This window comes from Pezoporus flaviventris, unplaced genomic scaffold, assembly GCF_033815535.1.
Source record: "Pezoporus flaviventris isolate CSIRO_AGI_PZ_B2104156 unplaced genomic scaffold, CSIRO_AGI_Pfla_v1 ptg000013l, whole genome shotgun sequence".
Lineage (NCBI taxonomy): Eukaryota > Metazoa > Chordata > Aves > Psittaciformes > Psittacidae > Pezoporus > Pezoporus flaviventris.
Genome location: NW_026892561.1, coordinates 16,889,833 through 16,905,545, shown reverse-complemented (window position 1 = coordinate 16,905,545; position 15,713 = coordinate 16,889,833). Strand labels below are relative to the sequence as shown.

Here is a 15,713-nt window from a genome sequence, read left to right as displayed (position 1 = left end):
GGGATGTATGGAGCTGGCTTCCAGTCAAGGTCTCTTGTCTTAGATGGAATCACAGATTTACAGGCACCTGGGATTTTTGGATAGTGTGCGGCACAACGCAGTTGCAGCATGCTTTCAGGTGACAGTGGGTGGCAACAGTGGACATGAGCACAGCTAAGTTTTTTGTCAGCTACAGCAAGGTCTTTCACCAGTGCAGGAAATAAACTCTGGAGTTGCACCTGAAATCCTCGTATCTTGTGGCCTACATTTTAGGGTGCTTTTTAGTTTAAGGTGACCCTGTTGTCCCGATGGTTTACAGCTGTGATCAGAAAAATTTCTCTCAGTTGTTAATTCCATGTCTTCAGCAGTAATGGAAACCAGAATTCCAGATCACCTAAATGAAGTTTTCATCCTGTCACCCACCAGAGTATATGGAGATATTTGCACCATGCCATTTTCTAGCTTCATAGGATCTGACCAAATATTGTCACCTCTACAATTTTTATGAGCCTGTCTAAGCAGCAGCTTGTTTCTTGCTGTGGCTGGAAGACAGTAATTTGTCATTGGAAAACTAACACTTACTTCAACAAGAAATAAGAACTGCAGTGGTATGGTGGCCTTAAGTGACTTCCCTGCCTGTTAGGGTTCCGTCATGTTCCTGCTAAAGAAAGCCAGCTTAAACCAGCCATTTGTATTTAACTGATTATTGTTGCTGTTATGCTTCATGGCCATGTGCGGAAAGGTCCCAGAGACTAACTTACTCTGTTGAGTGTACCTGCAAAAATAACATACAAGATTTATTGCTCCAATTAGTCTAGAGGTTTTTTTGCATAAATGACAGCTCCATTTTTGCTGTGCTTTTTATTTTTTTATGAAACTGGATTATTTTATGTCAGTCTTCAGCATTTTTCAGGATTATATCTAAAAATTTTCATGTGATACCTGAGATGGGGAAGGAAATATCAACCCTGGAGCACTTTTTTAGGGCCAGATAAGTAAGTCACAAATCCCTTTTCATTATGGAGGAAGATCAAGTTAGAAAGTCATTGCCCTTGCTCGAAGTGCCAAATAGTGCAGAAAAATTGTACACAGAGGGGCTTGTGGTGCTGGAGCTGTCTTAGTAATAATAAGCCATTTTACAATCTGGCTTTCACCTCCACTTAAATGACCTATTTTCACTGAGAAAAATGTGAGGTAAGATAACAGTTTCTTAGTAAACATAGTATTTCTTTGAATTAGAATTAACCTGTTGGTTATTTTCTTTTTCAGATATCAGAAATGGACCTGAAGGCCTTTGGAGGTGGCATCGATGTTAAACCTGGAACACCACCAGTTACTGGTAGAAGTACTACTCCAACTTCCAGTCCCTTCCGGTAAATCTCTTAAGCTCAAAATTCCTTGAAATCATAGCTAGAAAATGTACCTAGTCATGCATGAACAGACAATTCTGAAAGGTGTGAGGTATGGGGCTACTAATACAAAAATGCAGCGCTTAATTTTAGCTTAAAAGCAGCATTCCAGTAGGTCATCAGATATGCTGTAGCTGGCCAAAAGTACATTGCTGTGAAATAAAACACAATTTTTTTTTATTAAGTGACACTAAACCATGCATGTAGAATTACCTGGGGTTGTACTAGGAAAGTATAGGCATGGTAGGGAAGATGTAGTTTGGTATAAAACTAAGACAGTTTATCTTAATTGCACTGCTCAAGGTAAGAACACTTAAAGGCTTACACTGCGGTTGTGGCAACATTTCTGGTAGAGAGCTGAGAATCACTGCAAGATCTGAAGGCCTCTCACAAGTGAAATTAGTAAGCTGTTTGCAGGTTCGCTTGGTTAATTGACAGAATTGGTAGAATCTTGCTCATACATAGATGCACTTCAAGGTAGACCTATTGGGCTGCTTGTGGGTGAAGGTAGTGGGCTGAAAGAACTTGAAAACAAAACTTCGCTACAAGATAACTCTGTTCTTGAAAACTGTGCTCCTGTGCATAGTAATGATATTTGGTGGGTTTCACTGTAGCAGACTGACAGTGTTCATGCTTTTCTAGTGAGGTGGAAATGAGATTTTTGAACTCAGTGCTGAAGTCATGCTTCCAGTACTTTACCTGAGTAAAAAGTGAAGGGATGAGAAGAAGAAACTTGGATTTGCAAGCTTAGTCAGCATTTAAGACAATTGTCTTGATAGTATATGTCTTAGAGATTCTACATGAGATGTCTCTTCTCCTAGCAATCAAAGCGGGGCTTAGCATAAGCTTTGGCTCTGAAGTGTAGAGTACTGGGAAGATCGACAAAAGCATAGTAGATCTCAAGAGCTGGAAAACTAAACAAAGACTTCTTTAAGCTTATAAAATGTTGGTGTGTATTGAGTATGGCTGGCTTTCTTGCCACTGGAGCCCCACTGCTCATTTTACATTACAAGTATCACTCATACACTCTGCAAATAAAAGCTCCATTTCCTAAAGTAGGCTGCTTGCTCTTCTCTGAGGGCTGTTCAGTGCCTTTCCCTCAGATAACCTTTTAGGTTTCATTTAATTCACAGTGATTCAGCACCTCTTAAGTTTTAATGGACGGTCATGTTCTCAGCCAGATGAAATGGGGAGAGTGTTTTCCATGAATTCTTGAAATGTTTCAAGTGCATTTTGAAACATTAGACAGCAGGTTGGAGCTGTATGTGGCAGCTTCTGCTGCACATGCTTAATGGCTGTTGTGACAAGCTCTGAACTTGACACAATAGAGCAAACATTGTAGAGGGGTAGGACTAAATGTAAGGTAGCAGGAGTAGGAAGGGCAACACTTTTGCCATTAGGGTGTGTTATGAATGCTTTTGGGAAGGGTCTCTTTTGTACACTGGGATCTTTCCATATCCTAGTATGTCTGGTTTTTCTCTTTGCATTCTTAAGTTCTGATTTTGCTTGCATTTTAAATTAATGGTAGATACAGAAGGATATCTAATACCAGCTTCTCCAAGAGACTGTTATTTTTCTCTGTCCAATGCTGAATTTCTAGTTAAGGTATAACTAAAAGCAAAAACATCTGAATGAGAGCAGTGTGATTCTAACTGGTCTGTTTTTTCTTTAGGGCCAGTTCTACAAGTCCTAACAATCAGTCCAATAAAATGAACAGCATTGTCTACCAGAAGCAGTTTCAGTCAGCAGCTGCTGCTGTGAGAATGACACAGCCGTTCCCTGCACAGTTTGCACCACAGGTAGGTGGCTGCTGGCTTCTTACAAACCAATCAGTTTCTCTGTATGACCTGGTGACTCTTAACTTGGCTGTGTTCCCTCAGGTTTTATCATAGGGAGATACAAAATTAAATCCTTAAAATGAAATGGCATGATTTCAAGATGAAAGAAAAAAAAAACAACAAACAACCCTCTCTGATCTTGCTAACTAGTAGTGCAGGTTTTGTGGTGTGTTTAATTTTGGGAGTTCTTGCACACTGAGGAATTTAATGCAATTTGTGAATCATGTAGAACAGACTGTTGTTCCGCTGGCTTCCCCATGCAGCTGTAATGCTCCTCATCCTGCAAAACCAGATCATTTGGTTGGGGAAGGGGAGCAGCTTTGTGTCTCAGAAGGGTCCCAGTGCGTATTTTAAATGCTTGAAGACAAAGCCGATTTGCAGTTGTTTGTTTGAGATGCATTTCTAAAGTATTGGTGGAGCAGTTGAGGTTGGAAAGGATTTCTGGAGTCCAAACAAAGCAGGGCTGATTACAAAGGATTTAATTTGCTTCTGGCGTTCCAGGGAGCACAGCTTACAAGGGTGGTGCATCCCTGTTACAAGTGACGGTAGCCAGGCTGCTAGGGAAATCCAGTCTCTCAAAAAACGTAGGATATTTCTGTCTGTCTTCAGCATTTGGAGTGTTTGATTGTAGGATTTGAGATTTGATTTTTGGATTGCCACTAGCAGGAACTACCTCGCCTTTCCAGGGCTGCCTTTCACTAGTGAGTCCTCCACTGCCTGGCATGGGTCTTCTCCCTTATTACACACTGGGTGGAAGTTGGTCCTACTTTCAGGTACAGCGGCACTACAGGGCTGTTTTTTTCTGGAGTTCAAACATGGCCTCTCTTAACATAAAAGCCTATTTTCTTGACATGAATGTGACAGGAGAGCAGCACCTTTTTCCCCATTTAAAATAATGCCAACGTGCAATCTAGTTGGCAGTTTTCTAATTGCAAAATGTCTCTTTTTGTTGTTTTTTTCCCCCACTTAGATTCTCTCTCAGCCTAACCTGCTCCCTCCATTGGTAAGAGCCCCATATACTAACACCTTCCCAGCGCCTGTTCAGAGGCTGCCAGTAGTACTGCATAGTCAGATGCCGTCTCAGATGACCACAGGCCTTATGAGCCACCCTCGTTTACCGCGTGTGGCCAGAGGTCTTTGTGGATCAGTATCTGGAGCCAGAGGCAATCAGGCCCAGGCTGCGATGAAGGCTGAACGAGACATGAAGGTTAGTATTTGGACAGCGGTGCTGTTAACACCGGTTCAGTCTTGACAGCTTGTAGGGCAGGAACGTGTCTGCAAATCATGTCATAATTAAAATGCCTCTGGACCCAAAGCTGGTATAGCTGGGCCTCTAATAGCTGAACACAGACCTCCTCTAAGCCCTGGGGTTTTTTTAGTAAGAACTTTAGACTAAAAATAGTGTAGGGAGCTTCCTCTCTCCAGTGGTCTTGTGGTCAGCAGTTGTGAAGCTGCCACTGCTGTCAAAGGCAATCTGACAAATTAGATTTCAAGAGCCTGGATTTTCTGAGTAAGTGATGAAGCCTGCAAACCTTGCTGCTAGCTGTCTTTTCACATCTCCCTCCCCAGCTCTGAACACCAGTATTGAACCCCCCTGTTCCAGCCAGCCTCATTACTTGGTGATTCTGGAGATTCAACTCTCAGTGGTTTGAAATGCCTGTGATTAATTGTCTGTGGTAGAATGCAGTAACGTGGTATGCTCCACAGAAGAGGTGGCTGCATTTCACTAGCAGGTGATGAGTTAGAGCACTTTGGGACCCTTCAGGTTGAGGCAAACTCTTCTTACCAAGGCGGTACTGCCATATGGGGTGTCTGTGCAAGGACACCATTGTACACTTCACATGTTTGCTGCAGAATAAGCTGCTTGTACAGACAGATGGTGCTAAGGAGCTTCTTCATCTACTGTCATTTGCCACAACCCATGCATTCAGGTGTAAAAGCAAAGGAATGTGCTTTTTTCCTGGTTATGTCTGCTTGTAGGAGAATCAGTTATCCCAGATAGTTGATTACTCCTTTAATTCTAGGTACTTGGTCCGTTTAGTTTTCTACCACCGGTTTATTAGCAGTACACTTAACCAGGTGATGCTTAGTATATTGATGAGTATATTAGAAATTTAATTTAGACAGTCAGCAAATATGACTATACAGTCCTGTTTTCCAAATCTCCCTGAAAACACTGCTCAGAAGAATCTGAGTTATTTTGTCACACTTGGTTACTTGTGATCAGTTCCTCCAGACTTCTAGCCTTCAGGGCATGGCTGAAATGTGTGCAGAACATTTCAGGTGTCCATCTGGCTCCAGTAAAAGCAGACTGTTGCTGCAGTCCTGCACACCAGAGTTCACATTTTTTCTATTCTGTTGCTGGTTGAGTTACTTGGAGCAGCTACACAGTATGAAAGCCAAGACCTCTTGTTCCAGGCTTTTGCTTTTTTGTCCCCATTGCGTGTCATCCCCCCTGCCCTGTTTTCTGTAAAACAGCATAAAATACTTGGAGAGGTATGTGGAAGCTTAGCGACTGTATTGTAGTGGAGGCTCCTTGTATTAAAACACACCTTTTTAATTTTAAAAAGGCATCTGACTGCATTGGACTTAATTGTGCAGCTTCCACGAGATTGACTTCTTACTGCAACTCCTGCTTTTGCTTAAGCGTGGACAGGAAAGCAAAGTGCTTGATCTCTGAAGCCTCTGGTCAGCATAGTGTAAAACCTACAAATAAAACATGTAGTCACAAAGGCTGAATTTCACAGGTGTAAGTCGAGGTTAGTGGCAGGATTCAGAGGAGGAATTTGAAATAAGCCAGGCAGTAGTTTGTGCTGCCTGGGATGAATGCCCACTTTGAGTGGGAAGCAGATAAGGCCCCAGCTTACACAGAACACAACCTTGAACCTGGTTCACTTGCATTCCTGTTGTAGACTCTGAAGTCTTGTGTCCAGAGACATGTGTTGGGGGACGAATTTGGGTGCTGAGAGTAGATTCTGCTGGTGTGATACACAGCTCCTGCACTCAAGAAGTCCAGACCACACGGCAGCAGAAATGACAACTGGCATGGCCCTCATGGTAGTGTTGGGGCTTGGGCAGTGTGCAGGCACACGCCTTCTGGTCATGTCTGACTTCCACTGAGGAGTGAAGCTTTGTTTTGAGCCTGCTGTAGGTAGTACTTACACTTGTTGAACTGTACAATAATAGTGTCATAAAAAGATGTTAGATAATGCTTCAAACTATTGTCCTTGATCCTCTTTTCTGGATTGATGATTAGGAAGAGCAAGGGAAGCTTTGGCATGATGTTAAGCTACTACTGAGGAGCCAAGAGCACAGATGTAGTGACATCTAGGAAGCAGCTGGATGGATGCTGCCTTTCTAGGAAAGTCTTGCCACTGCAGTCAGTCCTTCCTCTTTCATTTAGGAGATACTTTTGTGAAGTCACTCTTATTCCAATGCCCTCTCTTCAGTAAACATATTTTCTCCCTTTCTTAAGGCAAAGCAGAGAGCAGAGGTACTTCAGTCCACCCAGAGATTCTTTTCTGAGCAGCAGCAGCAGCAACAGAGCAAACCCATAGGAGGCAAAGCGCAGAAAGTGGACGAGAATGGGAGCAAACCCACCGAGGCAATTGCTGACTCTTCAGGGGTCTGCCAGGACAAAACTGAGGAAAAGCCCAACCCTCCGCCTGCTACAGCAACAAAACCTGTTAGAACTGGACCAATCAAACCTCAGGCAATCAAAACCGAAGAAACAAAATCTTAGAGGCTGTGTTTCCATGGAGGTGGGGGGAGAGGGGAGGGTGGGTGAGATGACAGCAGCATGAATTTCTAGCCCAAAGGAAGAGACAATAGTGTTCTCTCCCCGTAGGGCTCTGAACAGTGTAAAGTGGCATAGAAGCCTTCAGCAGTTACAGATGCAAACTGCTGTGTATCCAGCTGAGCTTCTAGGTTCCTTGGGCTTGTGTCTGCTCTAACAGCATGGAGGCTGCTTTTGGCGTGTGCACGTTCTACACGTGTGCGCATGTACTGGCTTACACACCTGTATGTTTCCCAAAGTGAAAAAAATGGAGCAGCAGGGGAGGTGGCCAGGGAGGCCTGTTCTGAGCTGACAAATGAATACTTGTATTTTCTTCCGGCTCTGATCTTCAGCTGCTATTTATCTTTTTATAAACCCATGAATATGAGAACATGCAGATTTGAAGATGGTGCTAGGCCAAGTAATACATGTTAAGTTTTTAGTGACTTAAGCTTCTATCTTGTAATAAAGAGAGGGATTCATACAGCTGGCAAAATTGCCTTTGCTGTGTGACCTAACATAACACAGAGTAATGCTGATGATGTTGAACTTCCCTCTGAAGGCAGTGCTTTGCTGGCTGCTGCTTCTTGGATGAAAATATATTGCATTTAGATCACCGTATGAAAACGCTACTTGGCCACTTGTTCTCTACACCCACTGCCCCCTCGGTTGTTCACCTCTGGAATTGAAAGGTTCATTGCATCAATAGTCAGATTTGTTCTGTTCACCTCTGTCCAGCTATCTTTATATGATGCGAGTGATTTCTAAACGGTTTCCAGTTTATGTCTGTATACAGCAGCGAGCACTTCGAACTGTGCCACGAGAATAAAAGAAACCTTATTGGCTTAAAGAGAGTTTAATCTACAAGGTGCATTCTTTATATCAGAGCTACGTCGCACCACCTCCTTGCCCACAGTGTGCTGGAAAGTAGAATCAAGTCAAATAAATGCCTTTTTAATTGTATCCTCTAGTATTATAGCTGTAGGACAGTACTGTATGATACTTCTGTGAATGTAAGATACCCTGTACCTGCTTATGATATGTAGTAGTGACTGTGCTATACTGGAGCTGTTTTTAATAATGTTATTCTAGAGGTTTTTTTCCAGACAATGATTGAAAAAGCTAATAAAAAGCACCAGGTACCACATCAGTAGCAGAATTTGCTGGTTTTTTTCTGGGATTTTTTTGTTTTCCTTGGTTTTTGGTTGGTTTTTTGTTTTTTGGTTTTTTTTACATGTTTTGGAAGGAAGAGGTGAGAGTCTAATGTGTATAATTTTGTTCAAATGACTGCAGAAGCTGGAAAGGCTGTTGCTGCTATCGATGCCTAGTGAATCGCTATTGGTTATCTTTTTATATAAATATATATATAATTTGAATTTTTGGAAACTTTAGCTGTGATGTCAACTTTGGAAAAAAGTATCCCACTTGTAGTGTGAGTTGGCATTGTACAGAAATTAACAGCCATATTGGTCTAGAAATGTTAAACTTAATTTTTTTTTCCATTTGTACAGGGGTAACGCACTGTATGAAATATGTACGGTCTTATTTACATGGGTTTGATTACAGAAACTAATAAAGTATTCTCTAAATAAAGCACCCGGGTAATCTCGTGATTAGCACAGTGCTGCAGGATGCACGGAGAGTGCCTGAACACCGTGTGCCGAGCGAAGAGTGTGCGTGACAGCTTGGGAGAACAGACTTCTGAGGAAAACCAGTTTGAAACGGCTTATTTGTGTTTCCCCTGGTGCTTTTGATCTCATTCTGCAGCAAAGGGATGTGGCTTCCATCTAGCTCTGGACGGGACCTGCAGCTTGTGTTTGGAAGATGTTACCTCTGCGGTGTGTTGGTGAGCTGCTGGCTTCCTAGAGAAGAGCCACTCCTCAGAGGAGAGATGAGGATGAGCACAGCTGGCGGCTGACAACAGGCATCATCTGAACCCTCACAGTAAGGGGCAAGAGGTTTCCTGTAGGAGGGAGCCTTGATCAGATCCTTCACATGGGTGCAGGAGGCTTCCTTTGGCTGCTGCTCCCAAACCGCTCCCTTCCCAGTTCGCAAGCAATATACACTCACTACCACATGTTCAGAACATACAGTTACAGACTCAAGCCCTTAAGTGTGGGGCAGGATGAGGGCTGACCAACCTTCAGTCTTTCAGTTGCAGGGGGGAAAGCATCCCAGATGTCTGCTTTGGTTTGTGGGGTTAGAAGCAGCAGGATGCTGTCAGCTGGACCCCAGAGGGAGCCTGGTACCAAACACCAGAAACACTGTTTGGTCTCTGGGAAGTAATTCCTGCCTTGGGAGAAGGTACTAGCTGGTGCTGCATGTCAGCAAAGGAAGGAGAAGGCAGCCAGGGGTGGCTGTGCAAAGCACCGTTGGTTGTGGTGCAGATCACCTTTGCTCAGGGGTGCTGCTGCCAGCCCTGCAGTGGGTGAGAGCATGCAGAGCTGCCTGCACTTGGCTGGGTGGGACCCCAGGTTCAGGGGCTCCAGAGGGGCAGGTGTCCTGCTGAGGCTGGTTCTGTCAAGGGGCAGAACTGCAGCATTATGGAGTGAACAGAGTGATGGGCAGATGCAGCCTCCGAGTAGGTGACCGCACAGGTAAAGCACCTTTTTTGTTTTTACAGAACCTGTACAAGCACAGCTACGTAAGTGCTCAGGGAGATGAAGGATGAAGGGAACTGAGCGATCGTAGACGGTGGTTTGATCTACAGGTGTGCTGCAGAAGAGTAACTGAGATGTTTCCCCGGTTTGAGGCTACCTTTAGCCTGGTTCATGTTGGAAGGACATCCTAAAAATGGGATATCCTCCACCAGATTATTCTGCATTTAAGGAAATGCCACTGAAAGGATTAATCTTAAATTCTCCAGTAAAGCTACTAGCAAAGTCAGGGGAGTTTCCCACAGCCGGTTTTCGGCTGTTTCTTGTGCTGAGCATAACAAGGATAGTATTTTTGCAGAAACTTCATGAAAGGCAAATGATTGGCCATATTCTACATCTGAATAACTTGGTTTCGATGTGGGCCTCTCAAACAGCCGTGAACTCTAGCTGCCTGTAAGGCCAGGTTGAGCTTTTAGTCACTGACCCCCCAGTTCATTGAATATTTTTCTGCCATTTAACTAGATAACTGGCCCCTTGCACTGAGACAGAACTTGCCTTTTTGAGTGGGACTTCTTGTGTAATCTCCTAGAGCTCTGGCCTTCACAGATAATTGTGCTGAACCCCCCCCCCGATAACTTATGGAACTATTTTGTTTGGAGAATTCACCTTTCCCCCCCCCCCCCCCCCCAATAATATTCAGTCTGTAAAAAGACGATAACTTTTCCCAACGGCAAGGGTTAAATGTGACTTGGGCCAGAATCCAGCAACCCCGTGGGCCCAGGCTGGCTTCTTGCTGTGGTGCAGGAGGGGGGGAAGCTCTCCGGGCTGTTTTGCAAAGCCTGTTAAGTAGAGCCATGTATTCAGCACTGTTCAGCTGCAGCCCAGCTCTCTGCAAATCCTGTGTACATTGGCTTAGTTAATTAAGCGTTGGACTTCCTAGCCTGAAAAGACCCTGCTGCTAGCAGAGAACAGGATGGTGGGGAGGGCTGGGGCTGTCTGCGCTCGGTCTCTCCACTCACTGTTGTGAGAAGCTGTTGGTGCTGCTGTTCCCCAGGGACCTCTGAACAAACCCCCCCTTTCATGCTGGGGCTCGACTCTTGCCTCTGGGAAGCTGTGGGGTAAAGTGGGGCTCCAGCCTCTCCTCCCGTCCTGTTCTGGGACAGACCTGTCATTCGGCCATCCTCAGCAGCAGGCTGGCTGTGTGTTGGCTGGGTGGCTGCTTGCCTGGCTGTCCCTGGCTGGGTAGGGTCAGTGCTGTGCCGGCAGGGGCTGCGTGCCTTGCTCTTCCTGGCCCCAGTGGGAGCATGACAGCCCCTGCCTTTCCCTGGGTGACCTCTATAGCTGCCTTCCACTCCCAGCGTTACTGCCCTGGGTACCACCCTGCTGTTTGCCTTGTTCCTCTGTAACTGCCTGTTACCGAGTGGGTTTTTGCTGCAGGGCAGAGGGATGCTGCAGGGCTGAGGCTGCACCCCAGAGCAGGCCTATGCACCCGTGTTTTCCGAGGCCAAGAGAGCCCATAATGCACCAGGAGTTTATTGCAGCCGCTGCGGTCGGTGGCAGTGGGTGCCCTCTCCCCACACCAGGACCAGGGCACCCAGTTCAGCGCAGCCCTGGGTCCTCCTCATGCATTGCCCAGCCGGCTGAGATGGCGGGCGTGGGGCTGCGGTCAGTGGTGGAGGCACGGCTGCCCCCCGACAGGAAGCTGAAGAAGGAGTCACGCTGGGGTATGGTGAGCGGCGTCCCGCAGCCCGTGAGCTCCAGCGTGCAGCGCAAAACCCGCTGCGGCGTGTAGGTGATGCAGCTCCAAACGCTCTCCGGTTCCTGGCATGGCACGGCACGGGGCCCCTGGCTCTGGAGAGCATGGCGTGGCTGATGGCGGCTGGCGGGAGGTGTTGCCGACCCACATGGCTCAAGCACTGCGGCTGAGATGGCACGACTGCTAATGCAGCGCAAATGGAGCAGGAGCGGGCTGCTGGCAGGGCAGCAGGGACTCGCTAGGGCCACCGGGCTGCCCCGTGGCATCTGCGAGGGTGCATCGCTGGCGTGGGACACCTCTGCTTGGTGCTGGCTCGTCGTGAGTGTCCCAGCCCTGCACCAGGCCTGCCAGGGAGCAAGAAAGGGTCGTTCAGCATCTTTCCTCCATGTGCTGGGGTCCCACCTGCGGCCCCAGGTTGGTCCCTGTCCTGGTTTCACCCAGTAGCTGGTATGTGGTGTATCAAAGAGAGACTCCAGCTCTGGTGAAATCTGAAGACCTTTATTTCGCCTCTCGAATCCCTTTTATAGTCTACTAAATGCTAAGCAGTAACCTTCCACTCTTTTACTCCCTTATCATCCCGATTTAGCAAAACTACTAAGGGTTACAAGTATTCACACTGTTTGGTCTGTCTTTGAGATGCACATCCTGCTTTATCTTGCAAACCACCTGCTTTGTTTTGCAAACCGATCTTTACCCTTCATTGTTCTCTTTACAGTTCCCAAGGCTTAGGCCCCAGCAGGGCATTAACACCTGGTGTTTTCTTCAGGGTTCCCAATGCTTGAATCTATCAGTGCTATCTATCTATCTATCAATGCTATTTCTATCTGTCACCCACACTGGTATAGTGCAGTGTTTTGGATTTAGTCTGATACTAATGCTGTATTATTATGTTTTAGTTGTTCCTAAGTAGCACTTACCTTGATCAAGGACTTTTCAGTCTCTCATGCTCTGCCAATGAGGTGGTGCACATGGAGCCAGGAGGGAGCAGACCCAAACTAGCCAAAGGGGTATTCCATACCACAGCACAGCATGCCCAGTATATAAACGGGGGGGGGGGGGGTACCTGTAAGGGACGGATCACTGATGGGTTTGGATGGGTATTGGTCAGCAGCTGGTGAGCAGTTGTATTGTGCATCACTTGCATTTGTTGGTTTGGTGGTGTTTTTTTTTTCCCCTTTTAGTTTTATATTTATTTGTTATTTCCCTTATGGTTATTATCATTAATAGTAGTAGTATTTTCTTATACCTTAGTTACTGGACTGTTCTTATCTCAATCCATGGGATTTACATTCCTTCAATTCTCCTCCCCATCCCACCCGGGAAAGGGAGGCATATGAGCGAGCAGCTGTGTGGTTCTGAGTTACCAGCTGGGCTTAAAGCACAACAGTCGCTTTTGGCACTCAATGCGGAGCACGAAGGGTTGAGAAAACGACAGATCTGACCAGAGTGTGTCAGAAAAGCCTTTTATAAGCTTTCACTGTTTTGCATTAATAGTCACTCATCACAATGTTGATTTATTTGCTCTCTGAGTTGTTGCACTTGCTCTTAGAGTCACATTGTGTAACACAGTATGTGTTCCCTGCGGTGATGTTTGTCACCTATGGGGCCTGAGCTAAGGCTCTCACTTTGTTGTACTTTTCAGTAATGGCTTCTGATATGATAGAATTGCTGGTTGTGAAACTGATCTGGTGGTGCCTGTACTGAGCATTGCAGCCATGTAATGGGAACTGTTAACAGCTACATCTTTTGCCTTTCCTTCTCAGAGGACCAGCCTCTGGAGGAGACATTTACCCACACCTTCTCCCACACCAGGCTATTTACAGCAGCGTTTGAGATTTTTAAAGATTTTGAGTACCCTTGAAACCAACCTGGTTCTTTTGCCAGGAACCAGTGTGTTGCTGCGTATGGTTCAGGTCTTTTTTAAGGTTAAATAACTATCTAAGAATACCACCAAGAGATCTTCCCCAAGGCTGGACACTTATGAGTGGCAGGGTGCGTGGCATAATATAGGCAAGTACCCAGGCGAGTGGGCCCCTCCAGGGCTTTGGAACTTCATCCCTGCACAAGTGTGGAATCTGGAAAAACTAGTAAAACATTTGGGAGAAGTATGCTGTTGTCCTGGCAACACCAGAGAAGCACAAATCACTGCAGCGTGCTGGGGCCTGACCCATGCCTACAGAGCCCTGCTCAACACTATCCAGTACCCTCAAGGAGAAAAGAAGGTCTCCGGATCCGATGACAAAGGAATAGACACCAAAGCTACTCCAGCCTTGACAACAGACACTGCAGCCACTCCAACCCCAGCAGCAGGCACTGCAAATGAAACAAAGGACCAGTCTGTGCTGCTATCAATCACCCCTATATGGAAGAAGAGGACACTAATGTCAGCTTGTGTAGTGAAAGAGGACTCTTCCATTGTGGGGTTCCTGAAGGTCAAAGAACAAGTGCCAATCACAACCACAACAGTGCACCGGTGGCATATCGCCAACCAAGACTCCCTGATTCCCATCCGTCGGCTGATCGTAGACTGGAGAGCCAAGGAGTGATCAGCAGGACCCGCTTGGCCTTTAATAGCCCCATATGGCCAATGGGAAAGTCTAACAGAGAGTGGAGACTAACAGTAGACTGTTGTGGCCTGAATGAAGTCACACCACCCTTGAGAGCTGCTGTACCGGACATGCTAGAACTTCAGTATGAGCTAGAGTCAAAGGCAGCCAAGTGGTATGCCACGATTGATATTGCCAATGCATTTTTCTCAATTCCTTTGGCAGCAGAGTGCAGGCCACAGTTTGCTTTTACTTGGAGGGGCTTCCAGTACACTTGGAACCAACTACCCCAGGGGTGGAATCACAGCCCTACCATCTGCCACGGACTGATCCAGACTGCACTGGAACAGGGTCAAGCTCCAGAACACTGATGACATTATTGTAGGGGGAGATGAAAACACCAGAAAAAGTCACACAATGGGACTAATTTCTGGAATAACCTTATAGACACTTGGGCCAAACAGCACGGCATCGAGTGGGTATATCACATCCCCTACCATGCACGAGCCTCTGGGAAAATCGAACTTACAATGGACCACCCAGAGAAAAGGGTGGTGGGACTTCAAACATTCGGGTACATACACACTTAGCAAAGGCCACCTGGTTGGTCAACACCAGGGGACCTGCCAACAGGGCTGGCCCAGCCCATTCACAACTTTTACACACTGTAGAGAAGGATAAAGTTCCTGTGGTGCACATAAAGAATCTGCTGGGGAGACCAGTCTGGGTTATTCCTGCCTCGGGCAAAGTCAAACTCACTTACAGGACTGCTTTTGCTTCAGGACCTGGGTGCACTTGGTAGGTGATGAGAGGATGGGGAAATCTGGAGTGTACCTCAAGGAGATCAGATTTTGGGTGAGAATGGCCAATGAATTAAACTATGATGCTGTATGATATTGTATAATATATGCTGTATGATGCTGTATAATATTGGATATTGTCTCTTCTGTGGTGGCTATACTCCATGTGGTACTTAGTTGCCAGCAGGGTTTAAAACACAACAGAGACCCCACGGGATGTGTCCCATCCCACCCCCTCCCCACCCCCTCCCAGTGGTCTGGCAGGGCCCTTCCCCAGTTCCCCCCACAGGACTCACCAGGGCAGCCCTCACAATGGAGGAGTGTGGGCTGCCTGCAGCTGGCACCTGCTGCCTTCGCCTCCCTGGCGCCCCTTTGTCTCCTGCCCTTCTAGAACAGGGTTGGTTCTGAGCTGGGCCCCCTCCCTTTGGTGAGCAGCCAACCCCCCCAGCACTGCCTCAGTGTCCTCATCCCTTCCACCTCACACTGCCCCTGGCACCAGCCACCTGCAGCTCACTAATCTTCCCCATGTGGTAAATCTCTGGGGGTTAGTGCTGAAGCGTTAACTTTTATTCCGATTCAATGTTGTGGTCATGTCACAACATGCTAAATAAAGGTGCTCTTGGGGTTGGCTGCATCAGCAGCTGCCTCCCAAATGTGGCGTTTTCCTGGCCAAAGCTTTACTGGTTGCCCCCAGCACCTTCAGCTTCTTGGTACATCAATGGGGGCACTGGCCCACCAACCCCCAGGAAAATCCAGGTTTGGAAAGATGAGGTGCAAGGCAGCAGTGGTGGTGGGCATCTATTGGGAGAGCACCCTGTGCACCCCCCAGGGATGGGGCCACTGCTGTCCTGTCTGTCCCGAGTGCCTGGGAAGGGGGGAGAAACAGCCTTGTACGAACTTACTATAATAAATAGAAGAGTGTGGCTTGGCCTGGCATAGGGAGTGGGGCCACAGTGGCCATACTGCATAGGTGGCCAGGCACAGACAATTAACCTGAAGCACGTGGCTGAGAG

The 15,713-nt window shown here is 46.7% G+C and overlaps 1 protein-coding gene across 13 annotated transcripts in view; it reads left to right on the top strand.

Moving 5' to 3' along the window:
• The window catches only part of PRRC2C (proline rich coiled-coil 2C), a 78,867-nt gene extending 70,273 nt beyond the window's left edge, over positions 1-8,594 (top strand). For 9 of the 13 annotated variants that reach the window (XM_061451872.1, XM_061451876.1, XM_061451873.1 and 6 more), the window contains 4 exons: positions 1,249-1,352; positions 3,061-3,187; positions 4,197-4,433; positions 6,702-8,594. In XM_061451872.1, the coding sequence (XP_061307856.1) occupies positions 1,249-1,352; positions 3,061-3,187; positions 4,197-4,433; positions 6,702-6,968 (735 nt within the window). In that variant the 3' untranslated portion in view covers positions 6,969-8,594. Of the gene's footprint in view, positions 1-43; positions 482-1,248; positions 1,353-3,060; positions 3,188-4,196; positions 4,434-6,701 lie in introns of those variants that run through there. The other 4 variants (XM_061451877.1, XM_061451879.1, XM_061451878.1 and 1 more) reach the window with 2 other exon arrangements.
• The last annotated feature ends 7,119 nt before the right edge of the window (positions 8,595-15,713 follow it).